General features: G+C 32.1%; 1 protein-coding gene across 1 annotated transcript; it reads left to right on the top strand.

Annotated features, from left to right (window-relative positions):
- The first annotated feature begins 1,165 nt into the window (after positions 1-1,165).
- On the top strand, positions 1,166-27,975 carry LOC143067914 (uncharacterized). Its single transcript, XM_076241539.1, has 3 exons — positions 1,166-1,933; positions 23,861-24,043; positions 25,667-27,975. The coding sequence occupies exons 1-3, from the start codon at positions 1,678-1,680 to the stop codon at positions 26,143-26,145; spliced, it is 918 nt and encodes a 305-aa protein (XP_076097654.1). The 5' UTR covers positions 1,166-1,677; the 3' UTR covers positions 26,146-27,975.

The following is a 27,975-nucleotide window of genomic DNA, read 5'->3' as shown; positions in this document are numbered from 1 at the left end:
TGTGTTTTTAACTCTTCTTTTGATAAGGGACTTTCCATTCTGAATCTTCTTTGGAGTATTTTTGTTAATTTACTTTTTCTTAGTATTTTTTTTTACCGTGGTGTTGTGTATCTTGACTTCGACTTGTAGTTTTTGATTGCATCCTTTGTTTTTTCTTATCTTTTTTTTTATCCTATTGTTAATCTAAACAAACATTGACGGTCATAAAAAAATGTAACATAAATACGTTATAACTGAGCAAAACAAAGTTGATTGGCGTGATTGGGAGGTCGTTCAAGATTTTCTATCTAAAATAACCTCTTTAAAATGGTTTAGTTTATTAAAATATGCTTATAAAGTTTATGATTTAGTTTATTGAAATATGCTTATCAAGTTTATGATGTAAATGGTTATCCGCTTGCTGATATACATGACTGTGAATGTGATAAACGCAAAACGCAGTATAAATACTATTTGACGGTTTTAAAAAGTCGAAATTTTGATTAAAAAAGAAGTCGAAATTTTAAGTTAAGAAAAAGTCAAAATTTTAAGTTTAAAGTCGAAATTTCGACTTTTCATAAAGTCAAAATTTCGAGTTATAAAAAAGTCAAAATTTCGACTTTTCAAATTGTCGAAATTTCAAGATTTTTGAAAGTCAAAATTTCAAGATTAGAAAAGTTAAAATTTCGAGTTAAAGTCGAAATTTTAAGATTTGAAATGTCAAAATTTCGACTTTGAAAAAAAAGTTCACTGCCAATTTTATTTTTTCTATGTCCCTAATACGCTTCCGTACGTTGGCGTGATTGATAGCTCGTTGGTATTTTTACTTATCCTCATGAAGGTGGTATTTGCAATTTCATTTTTAAACATATCTGATGTCCAGACTTCTTCCTCTTACAATCTAAGTAACGACAACTTCGGCACGTTGGGTACATTTAAATTATTAACTTTCTGTACTTTTTTTTTTTTTTTTATTAATTTCTGGTCATAATACCTTTGACACTTGAATTATTGTTATAAATTCATATATTCTGGATTCGCTTTCCATGTATAAGGCAAAACAGTAATTATTTCACTTAATACTATTGTTTACATGTAACTTGGCAACCGGTGAATGTTCAATTCAGTAAGCTGTGTTAAAACAACAAATATTTGCTGTAGCTGTGAAAATGTGTGATTTGTAATTCGTTATGAAAAGCTGGATAAAAATATGGCTTTTTCAATTTTAAGTCAATTTAAGATAAATTTATCGTTATTGTTATGGTATATCTGATTAAAATTTATTGCGATTTAATTGGTAGTTATTGATCTGAAATAATGGCAACCGGCATTTACTTATTGTTTCTAAGAACTATCCGTTTTAGATAGAGCTATATAAAATGAACAGACTCCGATCGATGAAGGCTGTCATTTCAAATCTAAACACTGTCTAATGCCAATGAGGAAAATAAAGCTGTGCTCAAGAAACATATGGATATTTTTTATTCTTTTATTTTGTTGATATATTATTGCGTTCCTCCTAATCAAAAAGTTTTTAAACGATATCTCTTTAAACTTTGTGATTTTCTTCTTTATAGTGTACATGTGATTTCAAAACATACTGTGATGATTGATCTATGTGTTTGAAGGAATGGTGTAGACTATTAGATAAAAGTTCATTCATTAAACTCTGTAGTGACATATATTTTCCAAAGGAATATGCAGGTTGTGTATAGTGGTGGTTCTACCCCAACACCGTCACCTCGTCTTCAAAGGAAACAGATTAAAGGTTACGGGAGACCTGTCTTACCAGGATATTTTCCGCCAACCGTACACCATACAAGTACACCAAGATCTCAATCAAAGGAACGGGAGAAGGAGGATACGGAATCTAGTCTGAGAGATTCTATCCCAGCCATGATGAAGCCAGTAGCTATTATGTGTTTGATCTTTAATATTATCATTCCAGGATTAGGTAGGTTTACTTATTGTAACACATGTTCATATTATTCTGTACTAATCTCCGTCGTGTGGTTCAATTGATATAACAATTATATATCGATTCATACTAACACATCAAATATGAAACTGATTTTTTAATGTACCGTAAGCTTTCATAAGAAAGGTTTCTTTACGCTGATGAGAGCTTTAGTTTTTATTAAAAATCTTTTTTCTTTAATAGTAGTGTAATGTTACAACCGAGTAAATTTACCAGATGTCGATTTTTTTTATGCTTTTGGGTTGAATGTATTTCACGTATTGTACACTAATGTATCACGAACTTTCATGTTTTGTGTTGATTCATGGCAAGTATAAGACACAAATATCCCAACTCTTGAATAATTTATGTGAACACGTAAAAAAAACAAGCAGAGATAATGAATTTGCAATGAAAGAAGTGTAGTTGAGTATTTTATAGCTCAGAACCTCATGTATTTGGCATTCAACAAGCATCTCATGTAGCATACGAAGAGGTTAGAGATATTCAAACTACGAATTTATGATATAAAACATGTATGTTTCTTTGCGATTAAATTGTGTTTCATTATTGACTTTATTAGAGCTTTAGTTGTTGAAAGCAAAGGGAATTGAAGATATTCGACGCAATAAAAGCAACAGGGACAAATTAAAACAGTAAGAACAAAACAAGTACAAAATAACTATGGCAGCCTTATTATGGAGAATTTGAAGCAAACATATAATGGAACTAGTATAAACTTCATTGATCTGCAATAGGAAAAATATTGTCATTAAGAGCCTTGAAATAGGTCAAATTATTTTCGAAAATTCTACAATTATCAATGGTTATTTATAGATATATTTTGCTAGAAGCATAAATTGCATTTTATCAACCTCATTAGGAATAAAGGAAAGGAAAAAAGGTCTCTAATTCTTTAATATGCCTATAAAAACTCGCTCACAGTCTCTTCTTATCAAATAAATAGAAAATCTACAAACTAATGAATTAGTGCAACTGTCTACCACCAAGAGCGGCGTTATTGTGTTTATCAAACTGTCACAATTTAGTCATCCTCTTTAGATTTTGAAACTAAATAAGAAACAATTCCTTCATGTCATGCTCTATGAGGTGTAAAATATCGACAAATATAATGCCTACCCATGTTAAAATGGGCATAGAGCATGACATGAAGGAATTATTTCGATTCTAATAGGACAAATACAGTATTTTTATAGGTCGAAGCGTACGAAATTACCGTAAAAATGTTTGGCTGTTCCCGTTTTCTCCTCGAAAAGTCTGTGCATTTCATTTCATATTTGATATGTGTCAAACATATTTTGTGTTCATTAGAACACGGCTTTGTTTTACAAAGCGTAATAAGGACATCATATTAGAATTTTGTTTTGATAATTTAGACTATGGTCTAATGCTGGACAAAAGGTAAAGACTTACTTGTCTATAGTTATAGACTTTTCAGTTGATTTCATATGGTGTACTCCTGTGTCTCCTTTTAATGGACGTTTCTTAAAGTTGAATCTGTTAAGTTTAATTTAATAATTTTATTCAACTGTAAACAGAGAAAAACATGCAAAAACAGTTTTCTTCTCAAGCTAAGAATTACTTGACTTCATGTTTCGTTGTTTGTGTCTCAAAAGCAACAATGCTTAAAGTTAATAATTGATTTACATTCACATAATCGGTTTTCGTAATAATCATTGTGTTAAGAAACCAATAAAGCAGATAATCCAATACACATTAGAGACTTGTTACAAAAACTTAATCAATAAGGAAGCTTGAGAAAACACTTTATAATATATTTATAAAGCATTGTTTTTACCCAAACTTGTCATCTGTCGTACTAATATTTAGGAAACAAAAGTACATTTTTATATAGAGAGTACAATCCCAATTGTAATGTAGAGGCGTGTTATTACGAATATTCAAATTAAGTTTAATACAGTTTGGAGGATGGAGCCATTATTTGAGCCCTTAAATTGCAAAAATAGTAAAATATACTATGACAATTAAAAGATATGTAATTTGATTGATTAATGAACTGGTTGATATTGCCTGGACGCTAAAATGCAGAAAAATCATTTGTGCCTAAATTGTGCTGCTAAAAAAGTCCAAATAGACATGTGTGACCTAGAATGGCATTTTAACATGTAGTTTTTGGGCAAACGAGATGTAGCAAAGTTTACCTAGAAAGATGATTTTAGACACTTTAATAACATCTATGTAAATTACATCTATTAGAAAATATTAAATGTATAAATCGTTGGTTTAAATCTAAATATTATTAACACGATCTCAATTTAATGCTATTTTGGCAGTTTTTGCAATAATGGAAAAGTTTGAAGCAATTATGCAAATGTGTTAAACGGTGCTGTTTGTTAAATTTGTACTATGTTTTTTATTTTCGAGTTGAAGGGCTCAAAAAAGATCCTTTATCCAACTCTGATATTTTTCTATCAGGATATGTCTGTTGTTATACAACTGCTAAATTATCAAAGAAAATATCTTAACTATTAATTAGAAGATTTGTGTTACGAGCTCCAAAAGTTAACAAAATCTTGTACACAGTTACAAGGGCCAAATCTATATCTTACTTTGCTAAGTTTAGATCATAATACTTAACACTATCAGTTAAAACATACTTATGCTGATAAGATGGAAATTCTATATTGATTACTTTAAGAGATTAATGCATATTTCAAACTAGAAGATGAATTGAATCTAAATTTGATATAATTTGAACAGTTACTGAGGCGAAAACCTGCATAACAACGTTAGGATCATTGCATTGCATAGTTTCTTCATTGATTTATGAAAAAGTCCAGATAGTGAAATTAAAAGTTATACAATATCGATCTAATACAACAAATTCAAGTGGAAAATACTTTTTTTCCATTTGTCCCCTAATCATTGAGTTAATATGATTTCGAACTATTCATCCCTTCGTAGGAAGTTGTTGATGTTTTGGATATTCAAATAAGTGTTAATCATAAAGTTTGAACCATTTTGTAGGCATTATTTCCACAATATGTATGCAAAAGCATCACAGAGGTAACACGCTAGAATAGCTGTTAAACAAATCATTTAGGTGTTAATTACCAGTCGCTTAAACCTTTAGTCAATATGTACAACCAATACACGCTATACGTTACAGTATAAGGAATCAACAACAGAAAACGTTATAAAAATCAATGGGGGATACTGTGGGAATCGTTTTAAGTTCATTCACTGTCACGAACTTCCGTTTATTGCTTTTCTGAATTGAATTTAAAATGAATATCAAAATTTCTGACGAAATCACGAGAAGCACTTTTAACGAAACTAGTTATACAAACTGCAACAGTATGGGGTCAGTCATGAAATAATGAACTAATGATACATCAATAATAAAAGCTATGTTCTAGTATGTGTTGAGAAATAGTATTAATAAGTTAAAGATCCGTACAAATTTAATTTTCTTGGGGGTTGGTCGATCCTGATAAAGTTAAAATATATTCAGAAGAACGCGTCGAACGCACCAAATTTATAAAGTGTTATTTTCATATCGCTATTAAGAAATTTCATCCAAAATCTCAAACATGAAGCCTTTTTGTTAGATCGTCTTGCATTGCATTGCTAAATTGCTAAATGATAAAAAAAAAAACATACAGAAGATTTTTCAAAGAATTAGAAGACACTAAATTAACAATCCAAAACCATACGTCAAAGAAAACTCGACAATAATATGGCTTACACATTAAACGTAAAAAAAAACAACAATACAACATATTTAAACAAAAGTAAAGACTGAACAACATGAACCAGCTTTCACATTATGAAACACAATGAATTGTCCAATTCCTTTTCATTATATTAAAGGTAAAACTAAATCTAAGTTACGTTGTTTTGAGGACATATTAGAGGATAGATTACCTAAGTAGTATTCGGTTAAACATTTCGGAATTTTTGGTTATCAATTCTCGCCGCCTTCGCAAGTCGTTTGGCCTTTTTCAACTTTTTAAATCGAGCGTCATTGATGAGTCTTTTGTCGATGAAACGCGTGTCTGGGTACAGATTTTTAATCTTGGAATCTATGATGAAATGTACGGCTGAAATGCTTCCTTCGGTTTTTGGACCGCAAGCGGCAAATATCACCGGATTTTAATTGCCAATGAGCAGCACGACGGGTACCAATAGTGAAGTAGGAATATTAAGATTGTTGTTTCTTGAGTAGCATTGCACTTCACATACGGATCCGCAGGATTTTGAGAAAGAAAAACTCCACAAAAATTGTAGGGGGACCGGTAAAAAGTCAGGACTTGCCATAAAATAAGATACATAAGAGGAGACCCGGGTACCATGTGCCCCCTACACCTCTGTACACATTGTGAATATGAATGGTTTGGATTATATTGTAATTAACTGCTACTCGTTTCCTTGTCTGTCTATACAAATAAATATCACTAGAAATATTGATGCAACAATCGTGCATTAACTTAATGAAATATGAAGCTTATTGTTCATTATAGTATTACTGAATTTACATTAAATGTGTTTATTGTTTTCACCGTCTGTTGTGTAACTATTTATGCGGGAAATTGATTATTATTGAACTGAGAACATATGTTGCTAAGAGTACACGTACATAAATCACAAGTTTTATTAGACTTTTGGCAGATAAAATAAGTTTATTCATTTAATCCAACAATACTTTGTTTCCAACAAGCAGACAACTTAAAATAGGCCTTCTTACTTGTTCAATGCTTTAGCATTATTTTGGAATTCAATCTGATGTAGCTGCTATGACCAAATAGGTTAAGATTGTTAAAATGAGCAAACTTTATCAATACTTTAAAAATAAGTTAGCATTGCATGTTCAATTTGAACGATTTTATCACAATAAAGTATGAATGTTAAACACTAAAGAGTTGTCCTAATGGTGCATGAAATTATTGCCATTGGACGTAAAAATTAGGCAATCTATCCTTCTTATTATTGCTTTACACTCTAATGGCAATTCTGAATGTCGTTTATAGAAACTTGGTAAAAGAGATGTGTCTTTCCAATTTAAAAATGGAAAATATTGCTTTACGAATTTCTATTCGTCACTTTCAAAATCTATCATACTTTATATTTAGAGTTAACTTGTCCATTCTATAACTCCTTTCATCTTCGAGTTGATAAGTTATGTGTATACATAATTATTAAAGTAACGACTAAATTTTAATGGGAATGTGCCATTTATACATCTTGTGCTTCCAAAAAAAAGCTACACACTATGAAGGTCGTACATATTAATTGTTTAAAGGAGCATAGACTATTGTTTAGACTCAAAAAAAAAATACTACGATTCGTTTTGCTACAAATCAAACTCAAATATGCCCAAAAATCTTTAAAAAAAACATCGCTGGTGTATTATTGACTTGCAAGTCAATAATTTAACCTTTGAATCGAATCCGCTTTTATGGGAAGTTAATTTTCTTCGTCATTAAGTGTTTAAGTTTTTAACGAAAAAAGTGTTAACTTTGACAAATATAGGCTTCACATAGATAAACAAAGGGTACGATTATCGGTATGACATATTTAAAACGTTTTCAGTTTTTATTTCATTACAAAGTTTACAGATTTTATCCTTCGTTTATTAAAAATACCTTGGTGTACATCGATATCATTTAAAATAAAAAGCTATTTAGTTTTTAAGCTTGTGGTCGTCGATTCATAATTCAATTCGGTTTTTAACGAAATTTGATTCAATGAAAGTATTATTCGATGTACTATATTATATTAAAAACAAATAGGACACAGAACCAATCAGCATTGCTTAATTTCATCCGTCTCCAAGTTCTTATAATTTCCACAGAAATTTCAATTTGATCATATGAATAAAATAAAAAACAAAATTCTTGCAAGCTGGCTTGAATAATCAATATTTGAAATAAGGGAAGTAAATATTTCAGTTAATTCAAGTCTCATATCAAAATCTGTAATATTTAGAAACATATTTCGAATTAGCATGTCAATTAAGCAAAACTGTATCATAGTGTTTTTTATGAACTACATGTACATGTATATGTTTTGCTCAGTATCAATATATACTAAAAGGAAATATGAATTATAAGGTTTATTTCATTGACATATAACACATCGTGGATGTAAAAATCAACATGTGTTTGTACATGGGAAACTCATTCAACGCTTGTCCTCTTGTATTGTTCCTGCATTTTGTTGTACGTCGTTTTGTTCTGTTTGTTTTCATCCGTCCTAAATTTTGCTAGTAAATCGTTTTGTTCTATATGTTTTAATGTCCGCCCTGTAATTTTCTCGAATATCGTTTTGTTCGATATTTTTTAATATCCGCCCTGTATCTTGATTGTATATGTATAGATTATAACATGCCCTTTTCCATATTGGCCCTGGTATCATCCCGAGACTCCCATATCGGCCTCGAGGCTTTAGCCGAGGGCCGATATGGGTCGAGGGATGATACCCGGGCCAATATGGAAAAGACATGTTATAATCTTTTTATCACATATTTAAGTTCTGCAGAAAAGAGAAAAAAAACGTAAATTATATCAATTTTATGATACATAAAAGGTAAAATCTTAAGCAAATTATCACAAACGTGTTGTTAAGGATGCAATGACGTCACATCATTAGGAACAGGGCACAATATGGATATGTCTTTTTTGCCCCGGGCAATTTTGAGGTTATTGCATATGCAAAACCTAATGTATTCATAACAAATATGTGATAAAGTTTTTTATCACATATTTGTTATGAATACCTTAGGTTTTGCATATGCAATAACCGGGCAATTTTGAGGTTATTGCATATGCAAAACCTAAGGTATTCATAACAAATATGTGATAAAGTTTTTTATCACATATTTGTTATGAATACCTTAGGTTTTGCATATGCAATAACCTCAAAATTGCCCGGGTTTTTTATCACATATTTGTTATGAATACATTAGGTTTTGCATATGCAATAACCTCAAAATTGCCCGGGGCAAAAAAGAGTATATTGATATTGTGCCCCGATTCCAAATGACGTGACGTCATTGCGTCCTTAACGACAACGGCGAACAATGACGGTGTTGTAATTGAACTTTTTTCTCCTCTCTGCAAAACTTAAATATGTGATAAATAGATTATAACATGTCTTTTCCATATTGGCCCTGGTATCATCCCTCGACCCATATCGGCCCTCGGCTAAAGCCTCGAGGCCGATATGGGAGTCTCGGGATGATACCAGGACCAATATGGAAAAGGGCATGTTATAATCTGTACTTATTGCCCGTCCTGTATTTTGCTTGTATATAGTTTTGTTCTGTTTGTTTTGATGTCTGTCCTGTATTTTACTTGTATATCATTTTGTACTACATGTATATGTGTTTAAATGTCTGTCCTGTATTTTGCTCGTATATAGTTTTGTATTATATGTTTTAATTTCCGTCCTGTATTTTGCTTGTATACCGATATTTTTGTTCTATATGATTCAATGTGTGCCCTGTATTTGACTTTGTATATATTTTTTGTTTTGTAAGTTTTAAATGTCTGCCCTGTATTTAACTAGTATATCGTTTTGTTATATGTTTTAATGTTTATTTGTATTTTGATTGCATATAGTTTTGATCTATATGCTTCAATGTCCGTCCTGTAATTTGCGTGTATATATTTTTTGTTCTATACGTTTTAATGTCCGTCCTGTATTTTACTTGTATGTCATTTGTTCTATATTTTTTAATGTCCGTCTTAATTCTATCTTAAGTCTGGTTTCTGCAGACTTAAGACCTATTAATTTGCTTTAGTGATAGCGTTTGAGTGTATTTGATGTAACAATCAATACTGAGACAGGATGTATTGACGAATGTCTTGATTGAATAAAGAAGCCTTGTTTGTTTTCACTATATCTAATTCATTTAATACGTTCAATCTATGATATATTCGCACTCTTATGATCATATTAATGGGTAGGAATGATTAAGGTTGTATTGTGATAATTAGTTTATTTGGTATTAATGATCCGTCTTATCATATAAGAAACAGGTCAGATTTGCAGTACTTTGTGGGTCAAAAGCTGTATCTTAATAACATAGTCAATCTCTCACAATCAATGTTCTTTCTGAAAGTGTAGTCTATAATTTAAGTTGTTGCTTGTCATATATTTCGACGAATAGACAGTGAATGAAATATTTCTGCATATACAAGAGTTATTCAAATCATTTATTTATTTTCCATATTTCCGCCGTTCCAAGAAAGATACATAACTATATGGCGTGGTTAAAACATTTTTCGCAATAATCCCCACATCATGTCCCGATTAGAACAAAAGTTACATATAGATTTACAGCGGTATATATTACAAACCTCATAGACTTCGACTCTTGAATTGTGATGATTCGTCTAAAACTTTTAAACTGAGATCAATTTCAATATCCATTGTTACATTATATATGTGTACCTTTTCTCTTATAATTATTGTTCAACACAATAGCATAAGAAGAAAAACGAGTTGGGATTGATTGATTGTTGGTTGCTTAACGTCCAGTGGCAAATATCCCATACATGTTCAGGACGATAAAACGAGTTGGGTAATCCGCTACATCGTGTTAAGTCGTTAAAATAACAAGTCTGCAACATTAATAGGTTCATAGTTGAAGATCGTATACGAGATATTATTCCTGGAATAATACCAAGGACACATTCATTCATCAAGGAAACCGAAGTCACAAGCAGAAAACCCTTATTCTGCTTAAAACCCTACTGTTAAGCTGGTTTTTACTACCCAAACTACCAATATGAGGGTCTGGCATGGTCGTCTATACTAATTCCTCACTCAAGGGAACAAAGGGGAATGTAAATGTACCATTATTATCAACTGAGGGGTACGCACCAACCTCGTATCCTTCTTTTCAAAAGGCGCTTGTTAAATGTAACAATTAAGAGCCGGAATCTTCATTTCCTTTTTATATTATATGAGTAACTCTCATTACTTTTTACTTATCCAACATTTCCAGCTCATTAGAACAGAACAGATTAGCCCAATTAATATTCAGTTTTATTCGAAAAGTCCTACTGTTTGTAAACATTATTTCGAATACAATATCATCTTTATATCTAAATCAAGAAACCACTTTTTATTCGAACTGTTTACAAACATTTTTTCTATGATACAATATTATCTTCATATCTCATCTTAATGAATAGACGGGCAAAAACATATGTTAGGTCCATTATAGATATGTAATTCCATAATGTATATGATATATATAGGGGGTAATGTGCCGTGTACTCTGACAATGTGTATGTTTTTGCATTATAACAGTGAACGATACTAAAGTTATCATGTTTTTTTAGAAACAAATCAGTTAGCACTTGTGAATACGACAGAATAATACAACATCATATTTACATAACGCACCCTGTGTACAAAGAAGAAAGTTTTCTGTCATATAACTGTTTGAACAGGAATCAAATTTTTCTAGTATTATCTTACCTACTGTTTTGTAAATCTACATAATTCCATTAAGACGACTGATAATTTCTTACTTTGTTTGATTTGCATGTGTTTGTGATTTCAAAGAAAGTAATATTTGTAAAACTCTTACACAACAGGAAAAAAAAATGTCATAAATTGCTCAAAACCTTTATAAATTTATATAACAAATATAATTTACTGCTTCAAAGTATGATTCTACTTATAGAATTTTTGAAATTTAAAAAAATGTTTCAACATCTTTGACTTGTAAATGAAAGTGAGTGTCTAACGAAGAAAACACATGTGAAATACTTTTTTTTTATACTGTTTATAATTTTACTGCTGTTGTATATTCGGAAGTATAGCCACTGATGTGAAAGAGTGAGAAATACGATTTCTATCACTATAAGTATTCCGAGCTTTATAATTTCAGTAACCACAAGTTTTCTTTTATACATTTTTGTTACATGTACCTATGTTTTGACAATCTAATTAAAAACCTATCTCTCATCGCTCCTGTTTCTGATATGTCGCGTGACATATCAGAAAACGGGAGCGATGAGAGATCGGTTTTTAATTAGATTGATGTTTTGACATCATTAACGCCAATATTAAAGAGTTTATTTTTTTACATATCTCTTATATGTTGCTAATCGGAATCAACAATGAAGATGGCTAATGCAGAAACTAGTTTGTATATCCACATAATAATTAGTGCCTATCCAAAGTCGGGAACCTTGTATGTGGATGTTTTTGTTAATATCTTATTGTCAATTACATATGATCACATATTCTACTGATACTTTTCTGTTATTGAATATAAAATAATGAGATGTTGCATGATTGTCAATGAGACAAGTATCCAACAGAGTCCAAAAAGATGCAGGTTTAAGCATCTGTAAGTCTTCGTATATCATTCAACAATGAGAAAAATACGTGCCGTATTATCAGCTATAAAAGGCCCTGACATGACAAAATGTGAAACGATTCAAAGGAAAAACAAATATGACATTTAACAACCAACGACAACGACAGAGTTACAACCTCCTTACATGGGACTGCCAAATACAGAACGTATACAAATCAGTTGGATTAGTCTAGACTCCTTAGATTGGCACCAAGTAAAAAAATAAGTCCAGCTTAAAATATTTTTTTGAAGAAATATGATGATCCTCAAATGCATATTGACCTATAATGGTTTACTTTTTTTAAACTGTTATTTGGATGGAGAGTTGTCTCGTTGGCACTCACACCACATCTTCCTATATCTATATCAGCGTTTTATCTGTACGGAATAAGTAGTCCCCTGCCCCCAACCACCCAGCTTCCCAAACCTTTTAGTATTTTTGGTTTGCATTTGATTGTCATGTATTTGTCTTTGAGTAAGTAATAATTCAAGTCAAATTTTAAATTAATAGATCGCAAAATGGTCAGGTTTATTATTTTGTTTTGTAATATACATAATGCTATCGTATAAACTAAAAGAATAAAGTTAAAATTGCAAAAATCGTTTTTATAATTTCGAGGTTATGTCTTATACTTTATAAAACCGGATTACAGTGGTTTACTAGAAATCCTTAAATAATCATTATCAGAGAATTTTATAGACAAGGGAATACGAATGTTACAGATTTTTTTTTCCACCAATTTATATTTGTAGAACGGTAAACTGAAAAAAAATCAAAACTTGATGATTTTGCATGGTCATTTGTTCAAATTTATGAAAATTAACGGAGATGATCATGTAGGTAATTCGCTAATGAGACAGAAACCTAACGACGAAAAAATCATCTAGATGTCAACATAATCATCTAAATTATAATATCTGCAAACTATGTTGAGCTCTTCAAAGAGCCCGAATCTTAAAGTTATGAATACATTTAACAAAGATAATCCAAAATGCCTATAACACTATATTTCAAAGCAAAAATAAAATGATATATCTAAAGATATTTGTTAACGGGATTCTTGCCTTAGAACAGACACACTAGTTTCCGTTTCTTTTAGTCTAACTAAAGAAAACACGGATGAAAGTACAAAAAAAAAACCACCGCACTTAACAAAGACATTTATGTATGATAGACCTCTTAATATGACCCACACATATATACATATAAGAACAATGAAAAATAATATCTTATCAAAGAATTTATCGCAGTTCTACTCTTTCCAGCTACTAAAAGGTTTGAATGTATGCTATCCTACACTCAAATATCGGTAGCTGTACTTCGGTGTAGATGTCGTGTAACCACGTTTTGTGTAATGACAGAGCATTTTTATTTTTTTTGAAATGATGACAGAAACGAAATAATAGAAACATTTCTGGTTTGAACAGCGATTTAATATTATTTCCAAAAATACGCGAATGATTTAACAACAATGCCGGTATAATTTACATCTATATCATACCACAGTTGTTACCTAATGGTTGTTTCTTTACAATCAATCTCAAATAATTAACTCGAAATAAATTAAAAACCAATTGTTCAGAGAACCATTGATGGTCTTTCCACCAGTTAAGACCTTTTTTTATACGAAAATATTAAAATTTGGTTTTAAATGTCAATTTTAGCGTCAAATGACAGCTTATTGAACGCTTATTCCAAAAATATATGGTTTCTATACAAAAAGATATAAATAAGGGAGATAATTGTCTACTTCCGGTTCAAAATATGTTACTTCCGGTACTGTCTTATAGTTTACTTGAAGCTTATTCCAAAAATATATGGTTTTACATACTTTGACAATAATATATTACAAAAATTAGCTACTTCCGGTTTACAAAATGTCACTTCCGGTTAACTTTTTCAACGTCATAGTGCTTGCAACCTAATGCAAAAAGTCTAATAGCTTTAACATGAATACATATGAGGTAAAAGCAAAGGTCAAAATCTAGAACGTTAAATTAACATATGACCTTGAGCTCAATTTCAAGGTCATAAACCAAGGACCTTAAATCAAAAGACTTTAGGTCTTTACTTTATATTGTTAATGAGTTATATTACCATACGACTGATATTAGATATAAAAGGGGGGAAAACTCGCATCAAATGTTTACGTACCCTTTCGACTCAAATTTATGTGTAACTACATGTCGCGACTAACAATTGTGTGAAAGTATTTTGTCGATATCTTATATGATTTCTGAAAAGAAGCGATAACAAGCCAAAATCAAAAATTTGAACATGACCTTGACCTTTGACCTTGACCTCATTTTCATACTTTTTGACCAAATGCCTCAAATCAAAAGACCCTAGGCCTCTATCACTTATGGTTTTCCAGTTACAAATTTATTTCACTTATTTCAATACAAAAGGGGAAATTATTCTCATATGGGGTCTTCGTAAAGCTTCGGTCAAAATAAAAGGTAGCATCCTGAGGATATAACGAGCAATTTGGAAAAATAAATTTGTCGCTTTCTTTTACGGTTGCGGAGGAGATCTGATAACAAGAAAAACAGTGTTTGGGGAGATAACTCTTACAAAGAAAAGTGTTCGGTTAAACAGGGTCAGTTTCAAATGCGTATAGACTGTATGATATCATATACAAAAAAACTAAGCGACATCTTTTGAAACATTTTTACACCGCAAGAAAAAAATTAGGCGGAAGAAAAAAAAAATAATCAGAACAAATTCAATAGGTCTTTCCACCAGGAAAGGTGGAAAGACCTAATTATTCAAATCGACAGCACGTTGCTCTGTTTTCTTCAATTGTTATTTTATTATTGTAACTTTATGTAATATTTATAGTAACAGATACGTTGATATACGTATATAATTACATTAGATGTATGTTTCATTATAATATTTAGGTCTTTCCACCTTTCCGTGGAAAGACCTATTGAATTTGTTCTGATTATTATTATTATTATTATTTTTTTTTTTTTTTTTCTTCCGCCTAATTTTTTTCCTTGCGTATTATTGATGTTTCAAAAGATGTCGCTTAGATATTTGGAATATGGTATCGTATAGTTTATACGCTTTAAAACTTTACAACTGTGTAACAAAATACTTTACGTTGTAAGAGTTATCTCCCCAAACACTGTTTTTCTTGTGGCCACTACTCCTTCGCAACCGTTAAAGATTACGACAAATTTATTTTACCAAATTGCTCGTTACATCTTCAGGATTAGGATATTCATTTGGACCGAAGCTTGACGGAGACTCCATATGAGAGTTATTCCCCCTTTTCCATTTAATTAAGTGATATGCATTTCTAAATGGTAAACCATAAGTGATAAAGACATAGGGTCTTTAAATTTGGGGTCCTTGGTCGAAAATAATAAAAATGAGGTCAAGGTCAAAGGTCAAGGTCATATTCTAAATTTTGATTTTGGCTTATTTTCATTTATTTTCAAATACCTTATGACATATCGACAAATAATTTTTCATAAATTGTTAGTTGCGACATGTCCTTACTTGTATATTTTGATTGAAAGGGTGCGCAGACAATAAATGGGAGTTTTTGCCCATCTTACATTTAGAATTACGCGTAAAGTGATATTACTAATAAACCAAACATATTAAAGACCTTGGGTCTTTTGATTTAAGGTCCTTGGTTTGTGAACTTGAAATTGAGGTCAAGGTCATAGGTTGATATGACGTTCTAGATTTTGACCTTTGCTTTAAATTCATATAAATACATCATAAAGCCATAGGAACTAACATTTTATACTGATTTTTAATATTTCAATATCAAAATAGATCTTTACTAGTGGAAAGACCTACAATTGTTCTCTGAACAATTGGTTTTTAATTTATTCTGTACTGGCTAACTGCACATCACGTGTTATTCCGTAAGCAGTTGCATTGCTCAATACAACTTTTCATTCATGATAACACGTTCTCCAGCAATAAAGTGCACAGGTGAATTAAATAATAAAATATATAAAATTCGTGTTTTCATAATCATAGCTAAAAAATGTAATTATAAGTATTGAATGCTTCTTTTTGTAACTTTATAGGGTTGTAAAAGCGTTGACCGTGCGTACATTTTCAGAATGAAGCGCTTCCGCCACGCCTGGTAAACCATCTAATCTCAACCAAATGGTTGAGACGGAAAAAAGTATTCTGGCACTTCCTGTTGAGCTTTTCTGGTTCAAATTATCCAAAATAAACATAGGGTAGGTCGACTTTTCGTCAATTTGCTGAAAAGCAATGCGTTTTTTGTAAAATATGAGAATGTCATGCCATAGATAATTGAATTAGGGGTTCTCTCGTGTATAACATGGACCAATATGATTTAAAATGACATCGGAATGACTTTTCTCCAGCAGGTAAATGTGGCCAGTGCAGTCAGCTATTGACAAAATGACAGCGATATTATTGATAAACTAACGTATATATCAGTGAATTAGTATTTTTCTAAAACCTTATAAACATATAATTACAGTTTGTTCTTTTTCTTTACTTATATAATTGCATTAAGCAAAATATGCTATAAAGTATGTCATGTTGAGATTTTCTGGTATCGGTTGAGATATTCTGGAACAATGTTGAGATCCTCTGGTGAATGAAACTTTCAACTATAGCTTAGTATCAATTACATATATAACCATTAAAACATTCCTACTGTCATTTAAATCTTGTCTGTAGTTATGACAGCAGCTTCTAAAGAGACCTTTGGTTGTAATAGAGTCTAAATAGTAAACAACTGTGTGTTTTTTTTTAAAGTATTAAAGTTCTAGCGCTGGAGATTAATAGTCTAGCTTTTGAGATGCAGTTTTGCTTATAAGCTATAAAGTCAATATTGGTGTAATTGACATCTCCAAAAGCTAGAATTTATTCCTACATCGCTTATCTTAACATCTCAATAGCTAGCTTTTTGATATCTACATCGCTATCCTTTACATTTGCAGTGCTGGTGTTAACATCAACACTACACTTTATCTACAGAACTTGGTTTTAAAAATCCGACGGTTAGCACGGGACAATTTGCATTCCCTGCGCTATATTTACATAATCAGTGCTTAACTGTGAATCTTCAACACTAGACCTTTATTCTGACAGCCTCATGTCGTGGTATGGGGTTCCTTCTTTATAAAGAATACATAGACGTGCCACAGGTTCATTGTCAAATTATATATCAACGGGTAGCAATTTCACCAAAGTAAATGTCAGTGGGTCAGTTATTTTCTATAACGTTTTTTCTATGTTTATAATCAACATGAACAAGAGTAAAACTGCAAAGATAGTAGCATTGATGTTTGAATGAGTCATTAACGCCCATTGTCTAACTACATGCATATTCAAGACGAGTACATGAAAATGGTGCACGAATATAAACCCTCCTTTGTACTAGATTGACACGCCGTGTGTGCTTTTGTTTGCAAATGTTTGCACCTGTCCTAAGTCAGGAATCTGATTTACAGTAGTTGTCGTTTGTTTATGTACTTTATACGCGTTTCTCGTTTATTTTTATTTTTTTGTTTTATATAGATTAGACCGTTGGTTTTCCCGTTTGAATGGGTTTACACTAGTAATTTTGGGGCCCTTTATAGCTTTATGTTCGGTGTGAGCCAAGGCTCCGTGTTGAAGGCCGTACATTGACCTATTATGGTTTACTTTTTAAAAATTGTCTCATTGGCACTCACACCACATCTTCCTATATCTATTTTGAAATTAAATTGGTATACACGTCCACTTGTATTTGTGTACTTCTGATGAGTTAAGCCTTTTTCAACTGATTTTTATGATTCGTTCTGATGTTGTACTGTTATTCCACTGTCCCAGGTTAGGGGAGGGTTGGGATCCCTCTATAACATGTTTAACCCCGCCACATACATTATGTTTGTATGTGCCTGTCCTAAAAAAAAGTTAGGACCATGTATTTCAGTGGTTGTCGTTTGTTTATGTGTTGCATATTTGTTTTCGTTCATTTTTTTTTAAATAAATAAGTTTTCTCGCTACAATTGTTGTACATTTTCATTTTAGGGCCTTTTATAGCTGACTATGCAGTATGGGGTTTGCTCATGGTTGAAGGTCGTACGGTGACCTATAGTTGTTAATTTATGTGTCATTTTGTTCGCTTGTGGAGAGTTTTCTCATTGGAAATCATACCACATCTTCTTTTATATCTATATTTATAGTATACACAAGGTATTATCCCGCAGTTAATATTTGTCCCTTTTTAAGAACACATTATTCTAAATCTAAGCCTAGAAGTGTTTACTTCTCACTTCAGCTGTGATCACACCGTACCGGATAGCACGAACAGACGCCTAACGGATAAAAGAGAAGGGTTTCCATTGACATAATTGATATCCGTTGGGAGTCCGTTGATGAATATACGGATTAAAAACGGAAACTCAACGGACACATACCGTAAAAAATGGACGCCTACCGGATGTACAACGGACACTTCATCTGTTGAACGTCCCTTAATTCAAAGTTTTGAACATGCTCAAAATTTTCCACCGGACAGAAGGGACATTGATGGATAAAACGGATGCTGAACGGACATGAAACGAAAACTAAGGAATTTCTAACGGACATGAACGGATTGAAAAAAAGTTATCCGTTCGGCGTCCGTTTGCGCTATCCAATAAGGTGTGACTGGTGCTTAAAACTCCGGTCACACCTTACCAGATAGCACGAACGGACGCCGAACCGATAACTTTTTTTTTGAATTCGTTCATGTCCGTAAGCCGCATGTTGTTATCCGTTAGACGTCGGTCGATATCTGTTTCATTTCGCTCAGTGTCGGACTGTCCGCTTTATCAGTCGACGTCCGTTTTGTCCGATGGAAAATTTTTAGCATGTTCAAAACTTTGAACGGACGTTCAACGGATGAAGTGTCCGGTAAGCGTCCGTTTTTTTTTTACAATACTTGTCCGTTCTGTGTCCGTTTTGTATCCGTTATTTGTCTTATACTAAGGTATATAGGATTTTTTTCTGAGACAAGTGCCTGTGGTATTTCACTAGACATTAAAAGTTCAATGTAGGATAAAAAACTTAATTCATATAGTTTTTTCACTAACCCTCCCCCCTAACCCCCGTCTTAACTTAATTTGGGAAAAATTGATTGACCAATAAGGATATATATAAAATCGATGTCAATTAAACATAACTTTTTTTTTACCCCCACCCCCGAACTATTTAAATTAAGTTTTTTTTTATCCTTCATTGATTTTTTTATGTTGTCCCTAATGGAAGGGCAGACACGAAAATTACTGAACTGTTACTAATAGATTGATGTTCTCCGTTTGTGGTAATTTTCCAAATAAATCGGAGGTTATGCATTTTCTTCATCCATCTTAATAGATACCCATGTCGTGGACTTGATACATAATTGTTCTGCTTAACTATGTTATTGGTAAATTGAAAACTTATGCAAATGGTGTTTTTAAAATAAAACACTTCGTAACAGAGAAGAAAATTGTCATTTTATTTGTTTCTATTAACAAAATTTTTGTTACTACAGTAAACAATTCAGTAAGCATTTATCGCCTTCTCTAACAAAGAGCTTCGATTTTTTTTGTTCTGTTTCAACCGCCGGTTTCCGCCTGATACTGCGATCTACACGATTGCACTACGATCGTCAAAAGCATGATTTTTTTTAGAGATCGGGGTGCGATCTTGGTCTAGTGTGACGGGGTCCGGGGTATAATATAAATGTTGCTGAATATTACCAAATATTAAGGATGTGCCCTGAATGCAGTTGTGAACAATCAATCTAAGTTATAACTATTTCAATACAACACGTGTGATTACACTAAGTTGGACGTCACTTATAGTACTTGCAAAGCAGTTTTAAAATCGAATCATATCTTGTTTTTGTGATAAGTATTATAATGACAAAAATAACATCTTTTCCTCACAAATAAATGATCACCACCTTTTAGAGTGAGAACTCATCCTGAAATAATGTGTACAAAAAACAAACCAAGAGAAGGGGGTCCTGTTCGATTGTTTAGTTTTTAACCATTTTTAACCGGATTTTTGTGACAAAAATGTCGGTTATTGATTTGGGGATGTACGGCGGGCGGCCGGGCGGGCGGGCGGCAATCAAATGTTGTCCGTGCATTAACTCATGAACCGTTCAACCAAAGCTTTTAAAATTTTAATATGTTATTACTGACAACTATACGAAGGTCAAGTTCAATAATGGCGATTTTGACTTTTACCGTTCAGGAGTTATGGTTCTTGAAAGATTGAAAAATGGAGTTTCCTTTTTGTGACAAAAATGTCGGTTATTGATTTGGGGATGTACGGCGGGCGGCCGGGCGGGCGGGCGGTCGGGCGGTCGGGCGGCAATCAAATGTTGTCCGTGCATTAACTCATGAACCGTTCAACCAAAGCTTTTAAAATTTTAATATGTTATTACTGACAACTATACGAAGGTCAAGTTCAATAATGGCGATTTTGACTTTTACCGTTCAGGAGTTATGGTTCTTGAAAGATTGAAAAATGGAGTTTCCAGTCGTGTCCGTGCATTTACGCATGAACTGTTCTACCAAAGCTTCCCAAATTTTAATATGTTGTTACTGATGACAGAATGGAGGTCAAGTTCAATAATGACAATTTTGACTTTTACCGTTCAGGAGTTATGGTTCTTGAAAGATTGAAAAATGGAGTTTCCAGTCGTGTCCGTGCATTTACGCATGAACTGTTCTACCAAAGCTTCCGAAATTTTAATATGCTGTTACTGATGACAAAATGGAGGTCAAGTTCAATAATGACGATTTTGACTTTTACCGTTCAGGAGTTATGGTTCTTGAAAGATTGAAAAATGGTGTTTCCCGTCGTGTCCGTGCATTTTCTCATGAACCATTCAACCAAAGCTTTTGAAATTTTAATATGTTGTTACTGATGACAAAATAGAGGTCAAGTTCAATAATGACGATTTTGACTTTTACCGTTCAGGAGTTATGGTTCTTGAAAGATCGTAAAATGGCGTTTCCATTCACGTTGTTGCATTTACTCATGAACCATTCAATCTAAGCTTTTCAAATTTTAATATGTTGATACTGATGACAAAATGGAGGTCAAATTTGATATTGACGATTTTCACTTTCACCATTCATCAGTAATGGTTCTTGTGATATTGCCAGGACACAAATAAATGTTAATGAATCCGGTTTGCTGTCGTTGTGACAGCCTCTTGTATTTCTTTATAAAGGTACGCATTTTCGGCATTGAACAATGTCTGTTAGGAATCGAATTCTTCCAAATCATATTAATATTTATATATTATAAACTAATCTCATTCATACTTGAAAGGCATGCATTTTTCTATCGGCAATCTTAAATTGTATCTGTATTTAGATTTTAACTTACCACAGACAGAAAACATAAATCAAGTTAACCGTTAAAAAGGTAAACTCGAATAGTATCGCGCACTGATAAAGTTTCTTTGTTCATTTTGGGAAATAACTATATTTTTACAATAGAAATTACATTTTGATTAGTTGAAATAAACTCTAGCATAGCTATTTTAATAGTTTTTATCTTTATATAATAATAATGCACGCGTGTTGGGTTGAGAGTCATATTTAATTTAAACTTTGAAACCTAAGTGCCAATGTTTTAACAGTATTTATATTTCATGGCACAAAGTAACCAGAAAGTCTTAACATTGTGACAGAAAGACTCAACCAATACCTTTATATCTCAACCATTTATAATTTTTCATTTCTGTGCTAAGACTAGGCTTGACAATCAAATATTCTTGCAATTTACAGAAGTGGTTATCGTAAAGCATTAAAAAAAACACAAATAATTGACATATTTTCTTGCTAAATCATTAATATCGTAGCAGTTCTATCGGATTCAAAGAAAGTAAACATGATAATCCGTAGGAGAAAAGTGATTGTGACTTCAATTTCAGATATTTTGAACCAAGAAGAGACATATTAGTTACAATTATCATTTATCTATGGCATGACATTCTCCTATTTTACCAAACAATCATTGATTTTCAGTAAATTGACGAAAAGTCGACCTACCCTATGTTTATTTTGGATATTTTGAACCAGAAAAGCTCAACAGGAAGTGCCAGAATACTTTTTACCGTCTCAACATTTGGTTGAGATTATATGGTTTACCAGGCGTGTCCGCGCTTCATACAAAATGTACTTCGGTCAACGCTTTTACACCCCAATAAATTTACAAAAAGAAGCATTCAATTCTTAAAATATATCCAAACAAGAGATGTGTTACTAAATAATTAAAATGAACAAAAAAGCAGTTCATGTTGGTTTTTTTTACGATTCTTTAAGAATACGCGAAACATTTTCTATAAGAGATGTACAAAATACCATATATTTAAAATCATTTGACAAAAGATAAAAAATCAAAGTACAGAAGTACTGAACATCGGATGACCGCAAGTTCTTGTGAATGGTCAAAAGCACATGTCACAGAAACAGATCACATATTATACCTTTAACTAAGGTTAATGTACAGAGTTATATCTTTTTCTGATACAAGTTCATGCTTGGATGATGAAGAAATGACAGGAAATTCAACCGCACCGTAATAACTATTATAGTGTAGTGATACAAATCAGTATATCTGGGTATAATTATTTTTCATCCATTTGTATATCCTTCTATTCTACTATAGCTATTATAGTGTAGTGATACAAATCAGTATATCTGGGACTATTATACTAATATAATAACAGTCCCAGAGTAAAGATCAGTATACACTGGTTTGCTGTTATATATTATATTAATATTGCAGTTGCATGTATAATTATTTTTCATCCATTTGTATATCATTCCATTCTACTATTCTAATTAAAGTGCAGTGCAAGTGCATGGTGGACACTCTTCTGTAAAAAAATCGATTTTTCTAAATAATTAGATATGAGAAACCATTCATATTTTTCCGGAAAACAATTACAGAGTTAGCGGTCCTTGTCGGGAGTGTCGCAAAACGTTTGTTGAAGGCCGTACCTTTCACCTATAATGGTTTACTTTTATAAATTGTTATTTGGACGAAGAGTTGTCTCATTGGCACTCATACCACATCTTCCTATATCTATTTAGATAGTTTTAACCCGATTATTCGGTACGTGTGCATAGATATCATCAATGATTTTTTACTTTTATATATATATATCTAACGACAACACATTTTCATATTATTAATTTGTGTTTTAATAAAAATATTTATAGGAGTATCCATTGAAAAAATGAAGTTGAAGCAAGCGATAAGTAATGTTATTTTGCACTAGATAATGACCGTGGATCTATAATTTTCATAGATCAGTTGAAAACCCAAAACTAAATTTAGGCGATAGCAATACATCGGAATGACCTCAAGGTCACCTCGATGTAAAAAGAGAGTTTTAGCCCGTACACAAACATGTCCGCAAAAAAGCATGTATTAGACTTTGAGGCCATGTGTCATCTAGAACGCTTTGAGATGATTCATTTGAAGTCATAATCAGAAAAAGGTCAAAGTTCTATGTGATCTGATTTTGTGTTTCTATGCGTCGTTTTGATATTTTTTCTCCTTTCAGGTACGTTAATATCGGGATTTTCGGTGCTATGTTGTTCTAAAGTTCGATTAAAGGACCAAACAAAACAGAAAGTAGTATTAGTGAATAGTTGGGTAGCATTACTTCAGTTTATTACCGCCTTTATTTTGTTACTGGGATGGATATGGAGTATTGTATGGGGAATGTCTTTCATCGAATATTCTCGTAAGTTTAATCAAACTTAGCACTTAACTTTATACTATAAAGATATAAAATACAATCCAATATTTGGAATAAACCGTGAAAAAAAGAAAATTAGACCAGATTTTGCAAAAAAAAAATTTCTAGAGCGTACATACTGTTATTAATTCTTTGAGAGTAAAACAAATGTTATTTTAACATCTTTTTTTAACTGTTATCTCACATTTTAAAGCATTCAAGATTTTTTGTTATCCCTTGTAACTGTTTTTAGAGATAAACTTGCACTAATTCTTTTTTTTTTTTATCAATTAATTTTTTTTTTTGCTCGTAATTGATAAGTAAAAAATAATGTAGTGACCTAAAAATATAAGGAACAAAAAGATAAAAACATGATCTTTGATAAACCGACCTATAAATATAAGGAACAAAAAGATAAACACATGACCTTTGATAAACCGACCTAAAAATATAAGGAACAAAAAGATAAACACATGATCTTTGATAAACCAGTATCTCAGACTATAAAAAATTAAACGAAACAGCTCATTAAGCAACTGATGAAGAAACACCTATCTTTCCATTAAAAGTGCCTACACTAAAACCAATAGAATGATATTCAAAACAGTGTGGCTGTGGCCATTGATTGACACATTAAATTCATCCATTGACTGGGACAATTTACGTGAACGTTTGTCTGTAACGACCACTGTTCACGACGTACCTACAATAGACATTAAAACTGTGGGGTCACCAAAGGTTTGTTAACGCCTTTAATTATAAAATAATTCGAAAAATTAATCAGGAAGTGTCTTTAAAAAGTACATAGTGAGCAGTGGTCGTTACATACAAACGTTCACCTAAATTGTCCCAGTCAATGGATGAATTTAATGTCTCAATCAATGGCCACAGCCACACTGTTTTGAATTTCATTCTAAGATATAATTGTTTCCATTGCATTTTTTTCTGGTTAAGAATTATTTAGTAGCATTGTAAATATACTGGAATAGAACAGGTGGTCAAGGGGGAGAGCGTTAGCGCATTTATATAAATAAATTATTGTTTAATTCAGGTGTCCCCCTCTATTGGTGCCATAACAATGTTGAAAAGAGAGGAAAGGTAACAAAGAGGTGTTATCAAAGACATTGTCGAAGAAGAGATAGACAACATCATGATCAAACGAAAAACAACGAAAAAACAACAGTCTTAAAATTCTACATATCAAAATAAGAGCTACCAGTTCTTTGAAGAATTTCTTTGTATTTCTTTTCTGGAATAGGACATATAAGATATAAAGGGAGAAATGTAGAACAGAAAAACATTAGTGGCAGAAAAAATTACAGGCAACACCAGGACCAAAGGAAAAACGATGAAAAAGACAAAACAATAGTAAAATGATACACAAAAATCCTAAGATTGAGAATCACAAACCCCAACAAAAATCAGACACATGTCCGATGATAAGTTCCAAACGGTATTGTCACATGCAGTCGGAGAAAGTTGTGTTAGTTTTACTTTGTTTATAGAAAAAACATTTTTATATGTTTTAGTACTGAATTGATACAATATCGCTTATTCTTGTAAGGTTTCGGAAATATAATTACTTCCTTTTCAGCATGTTTAAGCATACCTTCTTAATTTTTGTTTCAGTCGAATTTTATAAAACAACCCTCAAAGACGAGAAAAAGACTGCCATTGAAAGGGAAAAAGAAAAAGAAAAACAGACTGAAGTGATAAATAGTAGGCCTCACAGACAATTGTCTCCTCACAGAGAAGAAGAATATGAACATATTCAAAATGGGTCATATTCAAGTCAACATAGAACGCATTCTTTAAATCTGCCAGGTACGGCTTCCGAATCGCAACAACCAATAATAGTTCTGCAGGAACTTCCGGTAGTTAGCATGCCGGGATCTTTTACACAGTCGTCTTCGCGTCCAATTTTAAATGCCAGGACTAGACATGAAAAAATTCTGAGACGACAAATGTCTGAAAATGAATTATCACCATTTAATCTTACAAATGAACAATTAGAAGAAATAGTTATTCATGCAGCTCCATTGCCGCGAAATCGGAGTAACCCAGACAGCATTCCAGAACATGCAGGACCAAGTGCAAACCCCAAATAACGCTTGTTTTCTGATTATGTCAAATTATCTGTGAACCCTTTGGCCAGTATACCCGCACGCTGACTGAAAACATAGTTAACATCATTTAAAGAAAATGGCAAGAGCCTCAATAAAAATATCACAATTTACACTGCAAACTCAAATGTTATATTTTTTTAATATATATTCAAATACTTTTCTGGAAACGTCACGTGTCGTCTTAATGCAAATCTATGTCATTTTTCGCATTTGATATTTCGTAGGGCGAATAAACGAGAGGATAAGCGCATTTAAAACCCACAAAATAAGGTTGCCCGCAGCCAGGTGTGTTCTATTTGCGTTTTTGCTTTGTGTAATACCAAAGACGTAACGCGAAGTGTACTAATCTACCCATTGTATAAATATGCATGCGACTTCTGCATAACATATCAAAATATATTTCATAATTGTATGACTTTTAGCGCAGAATTTACAAATGTAAAGGGTCATCGATTTGATGGGAACATGATTTGAGCATAAATCCTCACCTGCCTCCGAAGAATCCATTGGCTGTCATAATGAAATTTATTTTTTTATTAAACATTTTCCCCATTTTAAGCTTTTCCTTTCTATGTAGCAACAATCTAGTACCACCAAAATAATAAGCATACATGTATTAAACAACATATACATCGTATCCAGAGTGCTTCTTTCCAGGATTATGAACCTAGTTTTAAAATTTAAATGGAAAAAAAATAAGTTACTGCATCAGATATTTTTCAGCCGCCGTCATTGTTTAAGATAAATAGGCAGTTTCTATACACATTTTTAACAGAGGTCTTCTTCCAAGTGAAATTGCTAATATAATCCCCACGCGAAGTGACAGACTGAGTGAGCCTTTAAGGTGGCACGGTAATATTTCCTGGCCCATAAGGGATAATGATAGCCTTTTTAGAATTTTCACCACTTTCTAACACCGCTAAAAATTCTACATTCACAGTTAACTGAAGTACTTTCATTTCACTATTCAGAAATGAATTTGAATGTGTATCATGACCGTTTACTTGTTTTGCTATTTTAAAAAACTTAAGGCCACTAGTGCTTTTATGTCTTTTATCAAGCAGGGAATACACAATTTAAAAAATTTCTCAAAAAATCATTTTCATCTGTATGTAAAATTATTTCATATATTTCTACAACTGAGTCATCCCTCAGATTAGGAAAGTATGTTCAGTTGATACTGTATTTTTTGTCCAAGCACACCGTTCAGATACATTGACTTAGGTAGGGTACACAAAAGAGCAACCTGAATTCTGGAATGCAACTACTACCGTGCCACCTAAAATCACTGTTATCGATAGCCGATGACAAAGAAGTTAAAGATAAATAATTCAGTATTATTACAAACATAAGTATTGCGGTTGTCCACGCTGTTACGAGAAGTATTCTTTTATCACTAGAACATTTGCATAAAGAATTGTATGATGAGGCATGCACAACATACTGTTGGTTGTGAGACCACCTATTAAATAAAAAAAAATCACAAAAGTTGATTTGATATTGCTCCTTTCTATGATATGTTTAATAATAAGCGCGAAAATGCCTTTGCATAGTTACACCAATAGAATGACAAACATAGTATGTAATTGATTGTTTTATGTCTATCCCTAAAACAAGCAGTTAAAACATGTTAGGTTTTTTAGTTTAATGACGTAACCTGATAGCTTGGAACAGTCACGTAACCCGCCTAAACGATTACAAGTTAAATAATTTAACTGGTAGGTTTTGTTTCCGACTTCAGCATAATTGCATTCTTCCTGTAAAATAGTAATGCTATTTACGTCCATTAAATCTATTTTTTATATACTTATA

This window comes from Mytilus galloprovincialis, chromosome 3 (assembly GCF_965363235.1).
Source record: "Mytilus galloprovincialis chromosome 3, xbMytGall1.hap1.1, whole genome shotgun sequence".
NCBI lineage: Eukaryota > Metazoa > Mollusca > Bivalvia > Mytilida > Mytilidae > Mytilus > Mytilus galloprovincialis.
Note: the sequence above shows the minus strand (reverse complement) of the source record. Positions and strands in the feature narration are given on the sequence as shown.

Bases quoted from the DNA above. Each gene is read 5' to 3' on its own strand.
- LOC143067914 (XM_076241539.1), top strand. From the start codon at position 1,678: ATGCAGGTTGTGTATAGTGGTGGTTCTACCCCAACACCGTCACCTCGT. The intron at 1,934-23,860 runs GTAGGTTTACTT...TTCTCCTTTCAG, and splicing joins TATTATCATTCCAGGATTAG to GTACGTTAATATCGGGATTT. The intron at 24,044-25,666 runs GTAAGTTTAATC...TTTTTGTTTCAG, and splicing joins GTCTTTCATCGAATATTCTC to TCGAATTTTATAAAACAACC.